The sequence below is a fragment of the Salmo salar genome, chromosome ssa15, assembly GCF_905237065.1.
Source record: "Salmo salar chromosome ssa15, Ssal_v3.1, whole genome shotgun sequence".
Classification (NCBI taxonomy): domain Eukaryota; kingdom Metazoa; phylum Chordata; class Actinopteri; order Salmoniformes; family Salmonidae; genus Salmo; species Salmo salar.
In genome coordinates, this window is record NC_059456.1 from 87,190,431 (window position 1) to 87,210,810 (window position 20,380).

Sequence of the window (20,380 nt, forward strand, 5' to 3'; positions counted from 1 at the left end):
TTGTTAAACTTGGGTGAAATGTTTCGGGTAGCCTACCACAAGCTTCCCACAATAAGTTGGGTGAATTTTGGCCCATTCCTCCTGAAAGAGCTGGTGTAATTGAGTCAGGTTTGTAGGCTTCCTTGCTCGCACACGCTTTTTCAGTTCTGCCCACAATTTTTGGAAAAATGACTTGCGTCATGCACGAAGTAGATGTCCTAACCGACTTGCCAAAACGATAGTTTGTTAACAAGAAATTAGTGGGGTGGTTGAAAAACGAGTTTTAATGACTCCAACCTAAGTGTATGTAAACTCCCGACTTCAACTGTATCACACCTGGGTCAAAAACATTTCTCTGCTAAAACCAATGGCATAATCCAAATCCCAAAACGCCTTTATTATTTAACAGAACTGTACATCATTCACAGCACATCAAACCACGGCTGTTTACTTATAATAGGGAGGTCAAATCTGTCTTGACTTTACCTTTACCCATTTGTCCAGTGTTTCGTCCCAAGAGCTCATAGTTGCAGTAGACTATGTTTCTCACCACTGTAGGCTAACTAGGTTGATATTTGTTATTGCTTAAAAATACAATTACTTTCATGATTTGGATCGACGTTAAGGTGATTCCTCTTTTGGCATTCACCGCGTGCCTTAATTGTATTGTTATTAAATCAAGGTCTGCCGTGAACACGAAAAGCGGTAATCCAATTTTTCCCTATAAATGTACCTAGATTACAGATTAATTGATTCCTTGGAATAAGGCCAATAAACACGAGCAAGACCGTAAGACCGTTTCCAGATCACCATTACCTCATTACCTTTTCTTCAGGAATGTAAAGTTGACTCGGATCACAAAGGCATATCTACACAACGTCGATAGAGCATTTGGCGCATGCTGTTAAAATGTATTTGATGTAGGTATAGCATAGAATCCTATCTCATATGGATCCACAGTGTCAGAAAAAAAACACCGATCAGTGTCCATACACATTGGTCCAGTTTCAACAGGGTACCACTCTCATTCCAGAAGCATTATCCACAGAAGCATCAATTCGTTTTCATATCTGACGCACTGATTCCTATTAGCAAGTATTTTTTTCAAACAAGAACTCACTGTCGATGTACACCCTTGGATCAGAAGAATGATGTAGTAGTAGCCATAAGCCTACGAAATGTTGTCCATATTTGGCTATAGAATAGCCTACACATAATAGGCTAGGCCTAAAACAATGGTCCAGGCAGGCATCAGGCGTCCGCATCATCAGCACCGCTCCAGCCGTGATAACGCATAAAGCGAGAAAGGACACCGGTTCAAATACATTTGCCCTATATATTAACCTTGATTTTCCGAAACAGTTGTCCACTTGTTTTGTTTTCACCATCTCTGAACCAATCTAGCAGGATTTGCTTATCTTCTTCCCATCCAAGACGTCCGTTTATTGAATGCAATGCTCGAGGATTAGATCGAGGAAGCTTGACGTCATGGACAGGACAGGGTCAAACTCCCCCCACCATAAACCGACCGGATTCTCATCAGCGAAATGTTTTTGAAATGAGCAGTTAATGCCCCATTCAGCAAAATGTTATTTCACAATAAATCAGCCGCCCCACTAAACCTGCACAATATTTCACACTGCACAGCAGCAGCACACACAGACATCATTCAGCTTCATCACAGCAAATGAGAATTGCCTAATCATGATGATCTATTCATATTTGAGAATAGGACACACCTTGGATATTTCTGCAGTAAAGTAATCTGCAGAAAGAGATTTCAACCAACGTACTGTTCACTTTCAGTGTTTACATAATACCTGATTTTCAGTGGCGATTTTAGCATGCAAATATTAGTTGGGCAAAAAAGTATATATTTTTTTGTAGATGCATGCCAGCAAAGCCACTACACAACACAACAATACAGTAATTGCATTATAACGGTGACAAACAGTGCCCACAACTGTTAGGGCCTACAAAAAGTTGTCCCAACAGGAGAGCTTACTTTTCAGCTCCATGGAGTGAATCCTTACCACTGCTACACCTGGATCAGTGGAGTCTGGTCTGGCAGCGGAACAGTTAATTCAGCTTCATTTACTGCCTTTTTAAAAAACATAGCTGATATGGCTGACTTGCTTACACAAATGTGGCTTCTACTGACATTTGTGATGTACAAACTATGGGATAAAAGACAATCCGTAATTTCGATTAAGACAATGATTGAGCTCAGTCGAACATAGTCAATATAACTATTTGTTCAGCACTTTTGAAATGTACAGGACAGAATTCAGAACATGGACGTTCTTACAGTATTATACCTGTACACCAAGTCAGAACCGTATGATAAATATAGGGGGCATATAAGCAGACAATGAAAGCTCTTACAATATTAGATGATTACATTTCTCTTAAACAGGCTATAGGCTATATGAGGGTGAAAGGAGCCAAATTATTAGCGTGAGGCACATAGTGAATGTTGTGTAGTAAGCTGTTAGTAGCCTTAGTATTACTTTCTTAGCTACAGTATACATATCTCCCTGACATATTACATAATTTATGCAGAAGCATACAATACATTTTTGGACTGACCTTGTTGTTGTCACGGTTGTCGTAAGAATGGGACCAAGGCGCAGCGTACGTAGAGTTCCACATCTTTAATATCAAGTGAAACTTCAGCAAAACAAAACAATAAACGAACCGTGACTATGTGGTGCACATGCACAAAGGAAAAATAGCTACTTAAATATGATCCCCAATAAGAGGCAACGATTACCAGCTGCCTCTAATTGGGAATCATACAAAACACCAGCCTAGAAAATATAAACTAGAACACAACATAGAAATATTAAACTAGACTACCCCCTAGTCACGCCCTGACCTACTACACCATAGAGAAACAAGGACTCTCTTTGGTCAGAGCGTGACAGTACCCCCCCCCCCCAAAGGTGCAGACTCCGGCCGCAAAACCTGAAACCAAATGGAGGGGTGACTAGTGTCGGTGGCGGCTCCGGTGTGGGTCGTAGCCCCCCCCAGACCCCGGATCCGACCATGGCGCCGGGCTCAACGTCATGCCTGGACTGGGCACCGGCGCAGTAGGCAGCTCCGGCCATGGAGCGGGACTGGACACCGTGCCTGGACTGGGCACCGGCGCAAAGGAGGGCTCCGGCCATGGAGCGGGACTGGACGCCATGCTCGGACTGGGCATCGGCCAGGGGAAGGCTCCGGCCATGGAGCTGGAGGTTCCGGACCGTTGACCGTCGCGGGAGGCTCTGGACTGGGGACCGTCGTCGGAAGCTCTGGACTGTGAATCGTCTCCGGAAGCTCTGGCCTGTGAACCGTCTCCGGAAGCTCTGGCCTGTGAACCGTCTCCGGAAGCTCTGGCCTGTGAACCGTCTCCGGAAGCTCTGGCCTGTGAACCGTCTCTGGAAGCTCTGGCCTGTGAACCGTCTCTGGAAGCTCTGGCCTGTGAACCGTCTCTGGAAGCTCTGGCCTGTGAACCGTCTCTGGAAGCTCTGGCCTGTGAACCGTCTCTGGAAGCTCTGGCCTGTGAACCGTCTCCGGAAGCTCTGGCCTGTGAACCGTCTCTGGAAGCTCTGGCCTGTGAACCGTCTCTGGAAGCTCTGGCCTGTGAACCGTCTCTGGAAGCTCTGGCCTGTGAATGAGCACTGGAGGCCGAGTGCGTGGAGCCTTGTACAGGTGGCACCGGACTGTTGAGGCGCACTGAAGGCCTGATGCGTGGAGCCGGCACAAGTGGCACCGGACTGGTGACACACACTTCAGGGCGAGTGCGAGGAGCAGGCACAGGACGTACCGGACTGGGGAGGCGCACTGGAGGCTGATGCGTGGGTCCGGCACAGGTTGCACCGGACTGATGACCGGATCCTCTGGTCGGATGTTGAGCAGAACACACTTGCACAACATCTCTCTCATATCTCCCCATGTGGTCTCTGGCTCTTCCCTCTGCTCAGCCGCCAGCTCCATGTGCCCCCCCCCCCCCAAAAACAATTATTGGGGTTTCTGTGGCCGTGGTCTGACGACACGCTCCTCCCGTTTGCCATTCGGGCTCTGGCACTCTCCTCGGCTCGACCGGCCACCCCTTGTGCCCCCCCCCCAACATTTTTTTTTATTGGGGTTGTCCTTGGGCTTTCTGTGGCCGCGAACCCCGGCGTCGTCGCCTTCCTCCATCATTACCTTTCGTCTGCCGCCAAGGAAGGGTCTCTCATCCACCCATCACTTCTTCCCATGTCCAAAACTCCTTCACCTGGTGAACACACTGCTTGGTCCTGGTTTGGTGGGATATTCTGTCACGGTTGTCGTAAGAACGGGACCAAGGCGCAGCGTACGTAGAGTTCCACATCTTTAATATCAAGTGAAACTTCAGCAAAACAAAACAATAAACGAACAACGAAACGTGACTACGTGGTGCACATGCACAAACACAAAATAATATCCCACAAAAATATGATTCCCAATTAGAGACAACGATTACCAGCTGCCTCTAATTGGGAATCATACAAAACACCAACCTAGAAAATATAAACTAGAACACAACATAGAAATGTTAAACTAGACTACCCTCTTGTCACGCCCTGACCTACTACACCATAGAGAAACAAGGGCTCTCTATGGTCAGGGCGTGACAGTTGTGCTGTGCTCACTTGAACAGAAAGGTGGTGCTGCGGTCCTTCTTATGGCAAATTTTGTCATCAAACTGTGTCATCAAAGTCTGGCATTCTCTGGATTTATAGTGCTTTCAAGACAACTGGGAACTCAGAAAAAAATTACGTTGAATCATGACATCGGTGATCTTCAGGTCAGAGCTCTAGAAAGAGGCCTGAGTTCCCAACCTGGAATTCCAAGTTGGATGACCGTTCAAAACGTATTTTCCCAGTTGGAGCTCGTTTTTTCCGAGGTCCCAGTTGTCTTGAACTCACTGAAGTCTAAGATTTCCCAGTTTCGAGTTTCCAGTCGTTTTGAATTCGGCAGAATTTATGCTGGATTGACAGCATGGCCAAAGTATTCCATCCTTTCTGGCCCATGGTGTTGCATGTGAATGTTAATCATTTTAAACTTGGAAAATAGATCCTTAAACCCAGACTTGGACCACACACCGACTCCACTGAATAGCAGGCTCATGATTGCTTTGAAACGCTTGCAGTTAGCAACTGATTCCATCCAAACCACTTATTGTTGAATTTGCGATTTCCAACTTGTTGTGTATTGTTTATGTCCAATGGCTACGTTTAGCTATACTTTCTCTTCATATGACAAGGATTAAAAGGATTTGCCAGTACATTGTCGACTTGATTCATGATGATGACTGCTTGTCTAGCTTGCTAGCTAAGAATGTGAAAGTATGATGTTGACATGATCAGTCCCATCAAAGCTACGGTAGATATATACATATATTTTTTGGGGGGCTAAACAGGTGGGGCTCAAAACAGGTGGCCCTGAATGACGTGTCGCAACTGCTGATTTGTCATTACCATAGCCACTCTCCACTGGCTATGGTGCTGAAACTGCACTGATGCTCATAAAGTTGCTTTCTACTAGCTTTGTTTATTGTCCCGCAAGGTGAAATCGGGGAGGGATTGTGAATCGGTCTCCATCCGTCCTTCTGTCTCTCCATCTGTTAAATCACACGTGATATCTCAGACAGCACTGACCCGATGTTGACGAAAGGTGGATGAATTATGCGTTTTGCCATTGAAATCCGGCATTTACAAAATTACACTAATTGGCCCAAGGCGGGAGCTATAGTAATTAACTGACATTTGTGAGTCACACCAGACTGGAATAGGCTCAGCGAGAGGTATAACTCGGCACAAAATCTGTCTTCGCCAGCAGGTGGCGTTTTTTATTTGGCACATGACATGGAGTATAGGCTATATAAGGAGTGGATTAGCTAGAGATTGCAGAGCTCGACATTCAGGGCTACCCGCTGACCTGGCCAGTTTATCAAGCTTTCATATGGCCCGCTTGGGACAGTAGATGACATTTAAAAAAAAAGATATAGGCTATATAGGCTGCTTGTATTCATACATTCACAATCTTCCCAACAGCTGACGCTTCACACTTGTTATCAACCAGCTTCCAAGCGGTGTCAATAATGTCAAAGCCTTTCCTGTCCATCGAGTGAGGCCCTGCCTCAACTTCCTGGATACACCCACCTAAGTGGAGGCGGGAAGCCCATCAATTCATAGTTGAACATCCGCACGTCATTCAAAAGTCCTCCACCTTTCAATCTTTTTTCATATCAGACATAGCGATGTCATTAGCAAATAAAGGTTTATGTAAGGTTCACGGACCATGTAGGCCTTCACCATGGAGCTGCTTGCTTGTCAATACATGAACATTAGCCTATTTACACAAATCACTTGTTGGTTAAATACAAAAATCTATATTTTAAGCAGCAACCCCATGTTTCAGCCATATAGCCATGATGCTGCGTCAGACAGGTGATCATGCTTATTGCTAAAATAGCACACCTGCCTGATCATATGGACCATCATATGGACCATCTAAAGATATTGCTTTTCATCAATATGTTACTAGGCTAATTTCTGGCGGGGAATATTACATTTTAAACGGTTTAATATAGGCTATATGTCACCATTGAGAGGGGGGCATGGTTTTATTTTTGTTTTCCAAACAATTAGTGTAAATAAATATCTGATTTTATGGTTTGCTATAATATAAGGTATTTGCCCAGATTGCAAATGAAACGTGAAATCACCCAGATTTAAATTCTGCGTGCATAACTTGCTTTCCTGATATCTTGGCCTGGGTCAGTAATTTTAAAATTCAGGCCAGTATTTTTCACTTGGTACTGGCCCGGTGTGCCACTGGCAAATTTACCTGAATGTCAAGACCTGGACAGGTCCCCAGGCTAACTGCCTTCCATTTTTTAAGACATTTATTTTCATTGTTAGAGCGGCCACTTGAGGATCTGGTCAATATAAAGGCTAATCTGTGGTCAACTAAAATGTGTTAGTCACACAAGATATCTCAATTGGCCCAATGGGTGTCGCGGCATCATTCGTAGGGGATGACATGTTTACTGTTGTCTTGTTTCGCTTTTCAATTTCAGGGACAATAGATAATGTTTTCAAAGTTCTACCAAGTGACGCAACATTGAATTATAAATATTTTAAACCATCTTATTCTCAGACCTGATGCATGAAGGCATAATTTAAAACATGTCAGAAACAAGTCATTTTTTCATAGGCCTATTGTAGTTAGGCCTACAATCCTCTTCACAAACCATTTTGTTAGACTGACATTATGACCTACACAGATATACACACTAAGTTATTGGCAGTCTCTTTGTGTGGGTCATACACGAGTGACTTGGGACAAATTCCACAAGTCCACACGGTTGGCTTCTCCAAACATGAGGAATACTCCGAGGCCCATGGTATTCACCATTGTGATGAGTGAGAACACGTAACCCCAGGAAGCTGTGACCTCAATCAGGTATCCAGAAACATAGACCATTACCAGACCTGTGGGTATCACAAACTGCTCTCATTTACACAGTCAAATACATAGGCCTATAATACACTTAACCGTGAGCATTAGATCATTCTGATGTACAGTATACATGGGGGATTGATATCTAATACCTACCTGTGAAAGCCCCACACATATTCATAAATCCTGTGGAGAAAAAAATATATACATTTTTGGGATCAACATATTTGTTTTTCAATCAAAATGGAACAAATGGAATGGGAAGACAATGATACCCAAAGACACTGACAGTGTCCAGTTAAGATAAATTCTTATTTACAATGACGGCCTACACCGGCCAAACCCGGACGATGCTGGGCACAATTGGTCCAGCAACGTACGAGTTTGGCAGGTGTAGGCCGTCATTGTAAATAAGAATTTGTTCTTAACTGACTAGCCTAGTTAAATAAAGGTTCAATTTTAAAATTGTAAAAACAAACTGACCAAACAAGGCTCCAGCACACGATGGGGCAAGGTCCTGTACATTCACAGACACACCACTAGCGCATGGGGACAATGGCAATGGGTTAGTATACTAATAACTCTATTACTGGATGACCCTTCTCATCCAGTAATACAGGTATACCTCTATTATGTGGATGGAATAATGTTACATGAGCACACACAGAAACACACCTGCTGTTGAAGGTGGCCAGGCCCACAGCAGCGGAGACAAAGATCACAGCGGAAGGGAATGAGAGTGGCCTGCAGAGTAGCAGGAGGAAAACACTGGACACACCCATGGACATGAACTGTATGAGGAGAGAGAGAGAAACACACCGATCGACTTATTTAAAGATATCATCTAGTGATTTGTGAACATTTACTGTTGAAAAGCGATAACCAAAGTATAAAGACAGTAAAGTACACACATTGAAGGGTAAAAAAATATGTTTTGAACAAAATAGTGAATTTTAGACAGAAGTGCAAACTTCAAGGGAGTAGGGCATTTAAGGAGTCATTTTGCTGGGAATCCATGATGTCATCAGCCTCACCCTTGCTTGAGGAACAATAGAGAACATAAGAGGAAAAGCACACCCGCCACTTGTGCTATGTCATGACTTACCTTTTGTAAAGTAAATCAGGTGATAAAGAAGGGGAAAAATAGACTGGAGTGCCACTTTAACTTTAAATTCCCCATTTCAAGAGATACAGTGCCTTGCAAAGGTATTCATCCCCCTTGGCATTTTCCTATTTTGTTGCATTACAACCTGTAATTTATATGGATTTCTATTTGGATTTCATGTAATGGACATACACAAAATAGTCCAAATTGGTGAAGTGAAATGAAAAAAAATATAAAAAAATCAATAAAATGGAAAAGTGGTGCGTGCATACAGTTGATCCTGACGTGAGCAAAATTGTCCATACATTTTAAAACACACAAGGTACTGTATTTTCAATTCTTAAAAAATGTATGCAAAGCTCAAATGGGTAGGTTGAATGATATAATTGCATGTTAGGAGTGCTACTTGATTGTAAGTTGCTCTGGATAAGAGCGTCTGCTAAATGACCAATATGTACAGTCGAAGTCGGAAGTTTACATACCTTAGCCAAATACATTTCAACTCAGTTTTTCACAATTCCTGACATTTAATCCTAGTAAAAATTCCCTGTCTTAGGTCAGTTAGGATCACCACTTTATTTTAAGAAAGTGAAATGTCAGAATAATAGTAGAGAGAATAATTTATTTCAGCTTTTATTTCGTTCATCACATTCCCAGTGGGTCAGAAGTTTACATACACTCAGTTAGTATTTGGTAGCATTGCCTTTAAATTGTTTAACCTGGGTCAAACGTTTCGGGTAGACTATCACAGGCTTCCCACAATAAGTTGGGTGGATTTTGACCCATTCCTCCTGAAAGAGCTGGTGTAACTGAGTCAGGTTTGTAGGCCTCCTTGCTCGCACACACTTTTATAGTTCTGCCCACAAATTGAGGTCAGGGCTTTGTGATGGCCACTCCAATACCTTGACTTTGTTGTCCTTAAGCCGTTTTGCCACAACTTTGGAAGTATGCTTGAGGTCATTGTCCATTTGGAAGACCCATTTGCAATCAAGCTTTAACTTCCTGACTGATGACTTAAGATGTTTCTTCAATATATCCACATCATTTTCCACCCTCATGATGCCATCTGTTTTGTGAAGTACACCAGTCCCTCCTGCAGCAAAGCACCCCCACAACATGATGCTGCCACCGCCGTGCTTCACGGTTGGGATGGTGTTCTTCAGCTTGCAAGCCTCCCCCTTTTTCCTCCAAACATAACAATGGTCATTATGGCCAAACAGTTTGATTTTTGTTTCATCAGACCATAGGACATTTCTCCAAAAAGTATGATCTTTGTCTGTGGATATAGATACTTTTGTACCTGTTTCCTCCAACATCTTCACAAGGTCCTTTGTTTTGTTCTGGGATTGATTTGCACTTGGTGCACCAAAGTACATTCATCTCTAGGAGATAGAACGCGTCTCCTTCCTGAGCAGTATGACGGCTGCGTGGCCCCATGGTGTTTATACTTGCATACTATTGTTTGTACAGATGAACGTGGTACCTTCAGGCGTTTGGAAATTGCCCCCAAGGATGAACCAGACTTGTGGAGGTCTACAATTTTTTTTCTGAAGTCTTGGCTGATTTCTTTTGATTTTCCCATAATGTCAAGCAAAGATGCACTGAGTTTGAAGGTAGGCCTTGAAATACATCCACAGGTACACCTCCAATTGACTCAAATGATGTCAACTAGCTTATCAGAAGCTTCTAAAGCCATTACATTTTTCTGGAATTTTCCAAGCTGTTTAAAAGGCACTGTCAACTTAGTGTATGTAAACTTCTGACCCACTGGAATTGTGATACAGTGAATTATAAGTGAAATAATCTGTCTGTAAACAATTGTTGGAAAAATGACGTGTGTCATACACAAAGTAGATGTCCTAACCAACTTGCCAAAACCATAGTTTGTTAACAAGAAATTTGTGGAGTGGATGAAAAACAAGTTTTAATGACTCTACCTTAAGTGTACAGTCATGGCCAAAAGTTTTGAGAATGACACAAATATTAATTTCCACAAAGTTTGCTGCTTCAGTGTCTTCAGATATTTTTGTCAGATGTTACTATGGAATACTGAAGGATAATTACAAGCATTTCATAAGTGTTAAAGGCTTTTATTGACAATTACATGAAGTTGATGCAAAGAGTCAATATTTGCAGTGTTGACCCTTCTTTTTCAAGACCTCTGCAATCTGCCCTGGCATGCTGGCAATTAACTTTTGGGCCACATCCTGACTGTTGGCAGCCCATTCTTGCATAATCAATGCTTGGAGTTTGTCAGAATTTGTGGGGTTTTGTTTGTCCACCCGCCTCTTGAGGATTGACCACAAGTTCTCAATGGGATTAAGGTCTGGGGAGTTTCCTGACCATGGACCCAAAATATCAATGTTTTGTTCCCCGAGCCACTTAGTTATCACTTTTGCCTTGTGGCAAGGTGCTCCATCATGCTTGAAAAGGCATTGTTCGTCACCAAACGGTTCCTGGATGGTTGGGAGAAGTTGCTCTCGGAGAATGTGTTGGTACCATTCTTTATTCATGGCTGTGTTCTTAGGCAAAGTTGTGAGTGAGCCCACTCCCTTGGCTGAGAAGCAACCCCACACATGAATGGTCTCAGGATGCTTTACCGTTGGCATGACACAGGACTGATGGTAGCGCTCACCTTGCCTTCTCTGGACAAGCTTTTTTCCGGATGTCCCAAACAATCGGAAAGGGGATTCATCAGAGAAAATGACTTTATCCCAGTCCTCAGCAGTCCAATCCCTGTACCTTTTGCAGAATATCAGTCTGTCCCTGATGTTTTTCCTGGAGAGAAGTGGCTTCTTTGCTGCCCTTCTTGACACCAGGCCATCCTCCAAAAGTCTTCGCCTCACTGTGCGTGCAGATGCACTCACACCTGCCTGCTGCCATTCCTGAGCAAGCTCTGTACTGGTGGTGCCTCGATCCCGCAGCTGGATCAACTTTAGGAGACGTCCTGGCGCTTGCTGGACATTCTTGGGCACCCTGAAGCCTTCTTCACAACAATTGAACCGCTCTCCTTGAAGTTCTTGATGATCTGATAAATGGTTGATTTAGGTGCAATCTTACTGGCAGCAATATCCTTGCCTGTGAAGCCCTTTTTGTGCAAAGCAATGATGACGGCATGTGTTTCCTTGCAGGTAATCATGGTTGACAGAGGAAGAACAATGATTCCAAGCACCACCCTCCTTTTGAAGCTTCCAGTCTGTTATTCAAACTCAATCAGCATGACAGAGTGATCTCCAGCCTTGTCCTCGTCAACACTCACACCTGTGTTCACGAGAGAATCACTGACATGATGTCAGCTGGTCCTTTTGTGGCAGGGCTAGGGCTGAAATGCAGTGGAAATGTTTTTGGGGGACTTTGCAATTAATTGCAATTAATCTGATCACTCCTCATAACATTCTGGAGTATATGCAAATTGCCATCATACAAACTGAGGCAGCAGACTGTGAAAATGAATATTTGTGTCATTCTCAAACCTTTTGGCCACGACTGTATGTAAACATCCAACTTCAACTGTATATATTCATCCCCTTTGCTCTGAAGCCCCTAAATAAGATCTGTTGCAACCAATTACCTTCAGAAGTCACATAATTAGTTAGATTGCACACAGGTGGACTTTATTTAAGAGTCACATGATATGTCACATGATCTCAGTAAATATACACCTGTTCTGAAAGGCCCCAAAGTCTGAAACACCACTAAGCAAGGGACACCATCAAGCAAGGAGCACCGTGAAGACCAAGGAGCTCTCCAAACAGGTCAGGGACAAAGTGGGGGAGAAGTACAGATCAGGGTTGGGTTATAAAAAAAGATGCAAAACTTTGGTCATCCCACAGAGCACCATTAAATCCATTATTAAAAAATGGAAATAATATGGCACCACAACAAACCTGCCAAGAGAGGGCTGCCCACCAAAACTCACAGACCATGCAAGGAGGGCATTAATCAGAGAGGCAACAAAGAGACCAAAGATAACCCTGAAGGAGCTGCGAACCTCCACCGCGGAGATTGGAGTATCTGCCCATAGGACCACTTTAAGCCGTACACTCCACAGAACTGGGCTTTACCTAAGAGTGGCCAGAAAAAAATCCATTGCTTAAAGAAAAAAAAATAAGCAAACACATTTGGTGTTCGCCAAAAGGCATTTGGGAGACTCCCCAAACATATGGAAGAAGGTTCCCCTGGTCAGATGAGACTAAAATGTAGCTTTTTGGCATCAAGGAAAACGCTATGTTTCGCAGAAACCCAACGCCTCTCATCACAACGAGAACATCATCCCCACAGTGAAGCATGGTGGTGGCAGTATCATGCTGTGTGGATGTTTTTCATTGGCAGGGACTGGGAAACTGGTCAAAATTGAAGGAATGACGGATGCCGCTAAATACAGGGACATTCTTGAGGGAAACCTGTTTTAGTCTTCCAGAGATTTGAGACTGGGACAGAGATTCACCTTCCAGCAGGACAATGACCCTGAGAATACTGATAAAGCAACACGAGTGGTTTATGGGGAAACATTTCAATGTCTTGGAATGGCCTAGTCAAAGCCCAGACCTCAATCCAATTGAGAATCTGTGGTACGATTTAAGATTTCTGTACACCAGAGGAACCCATCCAACTTGAAGGAGCTGGAACAGTTTTGCCATGAAGAATGGGCAAAAATCCCAGTGGCTAGATGTGCCAAGCTTATAGAGACATACCCCAAGAGACTTGCAGCTGTAATTGCTGCAAAAGGTGGCGCTACAAAGTATTGACTTTGAGGGGGGTGAATAGTTATGCATGCTCAAGTTCTGTTTTTTTTTTTTTCTATCTTATTTCTTGCACAAGAAAAAAGTAATTTGCATCTTCAAAGTGGTATGCATGCTGTGTAAATCAAATGATACAAATCCCCCAAAAGTCCATGTCAATTCCAGGTTGTAAGGCAACAAAATAGGAAAAATGCCAAGGGGGTGAGAACTTTCGCAAGCCACTGAACTGTAACTAATTCTGTTATGTCAGATACGAAATTATTGAGACCCTTGACAAAGATGAGCAATAATGACTGTATAAAATAAAAAATTCAAATACTGAGCTATATTGTATGCAAAAAAAAGGGAAATTATATAGCTTTTCTCAAAAACATAGGGATCAAAATTATTGACATCCTTAAAGATTCTTATAAGTAATGTAGTCAAAAGTGTAGTATTTGGTAGCATATTCCTAGCATGCAATGACTACATAAAGCTTGTGACTCTACTCTACTTGTTGGATGCATTTGCAGTTCGTTTTGATCATGTTTCAAATTATTTTGTTCCCGATAGAAATTAATGCTAAATGATTTGTCATTATTGAGTCACTTTTATTGTACAAAATTATAAGAAATGTCTGAACACTTCTACATTAATGTGGATGATAGCATGATTACGGATAATCCTGAATGAATTGTGAGAAAGTTAGAGGGTCACAGATAAGACATGCTAACCTCCCCTGTTATTCATAATGTTAAGACAATAGCATCTTTGACCCTCTGTATTTCTCAATCATCATTATTCACGATTAATTCAGGATTATCCATAATCATGGTCTCATCCACATTAATGTAGAAGTGTTTAGAAACATTTTATTCTTATTTTCAATAAAAGTGACTAAAATGACTAAATACATTTTCACAATTACTTTCTATTAGGTACAAAATAATCTGAAACAACCGAAACTAACTTCAAAGGCACCCAACAAGTTTGTAGTCACAAGCTTGATGTAGTCATTGCGTGCTAGGAATATGGGACCAAATACTACATTTTGACTACATTATTTATAAGAATCTTTAAGGGTGTCAATAATTTTGACCCCTACCTTTTTGAGAAAAAAAGTATTATCTTTCTCTGAGCAAATGTATTAGTTTAAACTAATATAATTTTGTCAAAGTTTTTTTCATTATTCATTTTATACAGTCATTATTGCTCATCTTTTTCAAGGGTGTCAATAATTTCAGACCTCACTGCATGTTAGTCAGGGAAAATATTGCCTGAGCCCCAAGGATATGTCTGATTGCCTTGTCTGGCATGAAAATGGGGAGCTCTAACCTGTCTGAACAAATCTCTTATGCATACCTGTACTTTCTCTCTGTCCACAAACCACTGAATATTGGGTTCAGTTACACAAGAATATAAGTTAGCGATTCTAAACCAGGTAAGCTTACCTGCATCATCTTCCTAACAGAGGATGTTCGAAATCCTAGAACAAAAAAACAGTCTGTTACTATGAAATGGCTTCAATAACTTACTAAGGAAGCAGAAAAACAAACAAACGTTGTACTCTAATCTGTCATTCTTGTACCCTGCTGAATGAGGTGATCCGAAATTATGCCTCCAAAGAGCGCAGATGCGATTGCAACCAACCATGGAATTACGTTACACATCCATCCCTGGAATAACATATATTAGAAGTATGAGTTACAATACAGATTACACTAAATTGCAATGGTTACACTATTCATTATTTTGGGTGAAGAAGGCCAGTATAGTTAAGACATGCTTTTTGGATAAGGTAAAGAAAGTGGCTGAAGAGATAAAGGTTTAATACCTTGGCGTGCGGATATGTATCTTTGAAAAAGGTTGGTAGCCATGACATCAATGTGTAACAAGTACTGCTGAAGCATAGGTGAGCAAAGACCATGGCACTGAAGAGATGTGAAAGAGGGAGAACAAGAGACTAAAAAAGCAGTGGAGCCAGGCAAGCAGGCAACATCAAGGTAAAAACAAGAAGTTGCAAAACATTTGCATAACTTCCACGTGCCATACTGTATTACATCCACAATCAACATATGCAAAAATTTGAGCTGTACCACACAGAGGGCTGTTTGCACATTTTTAGCCAGCGTTTCTTTGACAGACCCGAACTGGATCCATGGCTTGACAGCACTTGGATTGTGTTCATTTGACCTGCAATCGACACACACATTACCATATAAATCAGTATGATTATAGCAGCCAACCTCATGAATCGTACATAACAACCACTTCGTTCAGTGAAACAACTAACATGTATAATACATGCATTACATTTTGTAGATACTTTCAAACTAGAAATATATTATAGAAGCCTACCTCATATGAAATCTAGAACCTAGAACAACCACTTAATTCAATGAAACAACTATTACATACAACACATCCAATGCACATTTTTTGATATTTTAAAACAAAATATATTCATGCACAAAGCACCAGTTCTATAGATTATTATATTGCTACCCTAGAGTACCTCTCAGTAGAAATCTCCACACAGTCAATGACCACAGTCCCGAGAGCAGACCAGCGCCATAGAACACACTCTCCCAGCCATAGTGTTCCAACATCACGGACCCCAGTCCTCCCACCATCAGTGTTCTGACTCACAAGATTAGAAGCAAAATGAGGAAGAAGCATTTAGAACATATTTCAGATAAAGCTATTTATGATTAAATTATAAATCAGAGATGGATGTTGGTATAATTAGAGACCTGTGTTCAGTTATTACATGTATAACTTACCCCATATAAGAGCCACTGCCCATGGTACTCATCAGAAAGCCTCTTTCCCCTTCATCCACTCGTTGGGAACAAAGACTGGCCAAAGAGGGGTAGTGGACACCTGAGGGAAAGCAGCTGTTATCAAAGTTGCCAAACCATTCCAAAAGAGGAGAAAGAGGGTGGAGACTTTCTGTTTCCACCCTCTCACCTTGTAATAGCCCCATAAGGAATCTGGCCACCGTCATGGAGGTGAGGGAGCTGATGCCCAGTTGCGCCAACAGAGGGGTGACTGCTGTAATGGAAGCCCAGGACGTAGTGGCAAGAAGTAGGACCCGTTCACCACCAATTCTGGCAAAACAAACAATCATGAGCAGAGTCATAGCAGTCTTCACAGCACACAAGAAAGGTGATTTCCAGCTTCTAACATGGACATTATATAACAGGCAATCACTCAAGACCAAATAATACAAATCCCAATAGGTAGCCATTCAGACCACCAGAGGTTGACCCACCTGTCGCTGACATGACCTCCCAGCACCTGAGTGAAGCAGTAACCCCAGAAGAAGCCCCCCATTACCACACCCGACTGTGTCTTGCTCCAGCCAAACGTGGTGGCCATGTTGACAGCACAGATTGGCATGGCCATCCTGGCACAGTAGAGGAGACACGTGCCCAAGAAGAGCATCACCGTCCACTTTTGAGCCAATGGCCTGGAGGCAAATAGCAAGAAAGAGAGGGAGAGGTAATGATGGATGATAATACTGATAATCTACATTACACTATATGTAAAAACCAGATAATTGGCCTATTATCATTTCATCCCCTACAGAACATCATGTATCAGTAGTGCAGAGCGATTAACCAAAATGTCAGTTATTTTTTGTTTTTTAAACAACTTTTAACCAACAACTGACCGACATCAGTTCAATGATTTGAATTCCATTTCACTCAGTTTTTTGTCTTCTGTGAACTCAATGCGCACATCACATAGTTTCTCTAGAGATAAAGATCCAGCCTGAACTGTGCGATGTAGTAGGGAGTTGTAGTTTCTAACAGGCCAATATTCTGCCTAGTTTAGCGCATTAAAATTTGGTAGTGAACTACAGTTACCATAATCCATTGGTCATTTACTTGTCTTGGTCTGAGTTTATTTATTCTACTCAAGAATAATGCAGACCGTGAGGTGACATTGAGCATAGCCGTAGGAAGTAGTTTCAGGGTGTTGAAAAAAATTATTGAATCCGAACCAACCTCAAAAAGCACAAATAGCTCAGCACTATGTATCAGTAGAGAAGACAGCAAACCAGTTTTTCTGACTACATCAAGTGAAGTGCCTTAATGAAGCCACCAGCGTTGGATAAAAGTTTCAGCAGACAGAGCAAGCCAAAATATTTTTTATAATATTTTATGTGATGTCTAATTTAAAGACAAACAGGGATCTAGTTTAATATGAGATACTTCTGTTAAGTTACATAGAGCAGTAAAACACTACAAATATGTGCAAATTCATTGAAAGTGTGACCAACATCTAAATCTACTTTCACACTGGAGCTTCTACAACCATTGTGAATGTTGTGAACACACAGAAACTCAAGCCTGGTCCCAGATATGTTTGTGTTATCCTGTCAGCTCCTTGTCACTGGAATGACAGGGAGTTGACATGATCACACAAACAGATCTGGGACCAGGCTACCGAAACACATATTGAACCCAAGATAAGTCTACAGTGGTGTAAGTAAAAATACTCACTAAATGGACTCAATTAACAGACATGCTTCCCTTTGTAAATTATGCCTGTGTTGGAGTGTGCCCCTGGCTATCCGTAAATTAAAATAACAAGAAAATGGTGCCATCTGGTTTGCTTAGTATAAGCAATTCTAAATGATTTATATATATTCATAAACGGTGTGGTTTGAGCCCTGAATGCTGATTGACTGAGAGCCATGTTATATCAGACCGTATACCATGGGTATGACAAAACACTTATTTTTACTGCTCTAATTGTTGGTAACCAGTTTATAATAGCAATAAGGCACCTCGGGGGTCAGTGATATATGGCCAATATACCACTGTTAAGGGCTGTGCCCAGGCACTCCGCGTTGTGTCGTTCAAAGAACGGCCCATAGCCGTGGTATATTGGCCATATACCACACATCCTCGGGGCTTATGACTTAAATATATATGTACAGTCGTGGCCAAAAGTTTTGAGAATGACACAAATATACATTTTCACAAAGTCTGCTGCCCCAGTTTGTATGATGGCAATTTGCATATACTCCAGAATGTTATGAAGAGTGATCAGATGAATTGCAAAGTCCCTCTTTCCCATGCAAATTAACTGAATCCCCCAAAAACATTTCCACTGCATTTCAGCCCTGCCACAAAGGGACCAGCTGACATCATGTCAGTGATTCTCTCGTTAACACACGTGTGAGTGTTGACGAGGACAAGGCTGGAGATCACTCTGTCATGCTGATTGAGTTCGAATAACAGACTGGAAGCTTCAAAAGGAGGGTGGTGCTTGGAATCATTGTTCTTCATCTGTCAGACATGGTTACCTGCAAGGAAATACGTGTCGTCATCATTGCTTTGCACAAAAAGGGCTTCACAGGCAAGGATATTGCTGCCACTAAGATTGCACCTAAATCAACCATTTATCGGATCATCAAGAACTTCAAGGAGAGCGGTTCAATTGTGGTGAAGAAGGCTTTAGGGCGCCCAAGAAAGTCCAGCAAGCGCCAGGACCGTCTCCTAAAGTTGATTCAGCTGCGGGATCGGGGCACCACCAGTACAGAGCTTGCTCAGGAATGGCAGCAGGCAGGTGTGAGTGCATCTGCACGCACAGTGAGGCGAAGACTTTTGGAGGATGGCCTGGTATCAAGAAGGGCAGCAAAGAAGCCACTTCTCTCCAGGAAAAACATCAGGGACAGACTGATATTCTGCAAAAGGTACAGGGATTGGACTGCTGAGGACTGGGGTAAAGTCATTTTCTCTGATGAATCCCCTTTCCGATTGTTTGGGGCATCCGGAAAAAAATATTGTCCAGAGAAGACCTGCAATCCGAGAGCAACTTCTCCCAACCATCTAGGAACCGTTTGGTGACGAACAATGCCTTTTCCAGCATGATGGAGCACCTTGCCACAAGGCAAAAGTGATAACTAAGTGGCTCGGGGAACAAAACATTGATATTTTGGGTCCATGGCCAGGAAACTCCCCAGACCTTAATCCCATTGAGAACTTGTGGTCAATCCTCAAGAGGCGGGTGGACAAACAAAACCCCACAAATTCTGACAAACTCCAAGCATTGATTATGCAAGAATGGGCTGCCATCAGTCAGGATGTGGCTCAGAAGTTAATTGACAGCATGCCAGGGCGGATTGCAGAGGTCTTGAAAAAGAAGGGTCAACACTGCAAATATTTACTCTTTTCATCAACTTCATGTAATTGTCAATAAAAGCCTTTGACATTTATAAAATGCTTGTAATTATACTTCAGTATTCCATAGTAACATCTGACAAAATATCTAGACACTGAAGCAGCAAACTTTGTGGAAATTAATGTGTCATTCTCAAAACTTTTGGCCATGACTGTATATTTAAATACCAAATACTTTTTGAGACTTTTACGTATTATAAAAAACATTGCTTGACATGTCTATTTTCACCACGTAACCGCTACAGTGAAGAAGTTTTCAAATCTAACATTTTCAGCTTCTGCCATAGGCAAAGCACCGAAAGCAGAATCCAACTCCTTACCTGGGCCATGTCGCAGTCTGCCGCTGTGGTTCCTCTCCCTCGGAACCATTGTGTGCGAATACTTTGTTAGGAAGATTTTTCCCGGGAACTTCAAAGTGATTGTTAGTTTCTCCAAATATTTGCCACAATGCCATTCAATGTCTGGTGTATTTTCAAATTCACCGTCCACCGCTCTACACGTAGATTTCGTCGGGAGACGTGCGCTTTGATGAAAGAAAATATGGACACGCCGTGGCAAACAAGCTGGACAGGTAAAACTAGTGGGAACATGAAACATGCATATCTCTCTGACTGAGCTTGGCTTGCTGAATGACTGGTTTCTTGCAATCAGTGCAACACAGAGCGCGTTCCAGCTCGTCTAGTTTGTAAATAGCGGCAGCCAATCAACAATGTGTGATCGCGGAGTTTACAATTTAGAACGCGTCCTCAGACTCCACGACCAGACTCCACGACCACTGCAGTAGTGAGCCAATGCTTCAACAGGTGACCTACTATTCATCCCTTCTATGCCAAAATTGCACATTCACAATAAATAAATGAACCTGAGCAGCAAGGCTACACAATGCAGGAAACAATGCTCTTAAT

At 42.4% G+C, this 20,380-nt stretch overlaps 1 protein-coding gene across 1 annotated transcript; it reads right to left on the reverse strand.

Annotated features, from left to right (window-relative positions):
• Positions 1-5,811: 5,811 nt before the first annotated feature.
• On the reverse strand, positions 5,812-20,139 carry LOC106572459 (solute carrier family 17 member 9). The gene is made up of 13 exons (XM_014146665.2): positions 19,796-20,139; positions 16,553-16,750; positions 16,249-16,388; positions 16,062-16,161; positions 15,794-15,918; positions 15,375-15,471; positions 15,113-15,209; positions 14,867-14,954; positions 14,730-14,764; positions 8,128-8,243; positions 7,936-7,991; positions 7,609-7,638; positions 5,812-7,484 (listed from the first exon to the last, which is right to left on the reverse strand). The coding sequence occupies exons 1-13, from the start codon at positions 19,927-19,929 to the stop codon at positions 7,315-7,317; spliced, it is 1,386 nt and encodes a 461-aa protein (XP_014002140.1). The 5' UTR covers positions 19,930-20,139; the 3' UTR covers positions 5,812-7,314.
• Between the last annotated feature and the right edge of the window lie 241 nt (positions 20,140-20,380).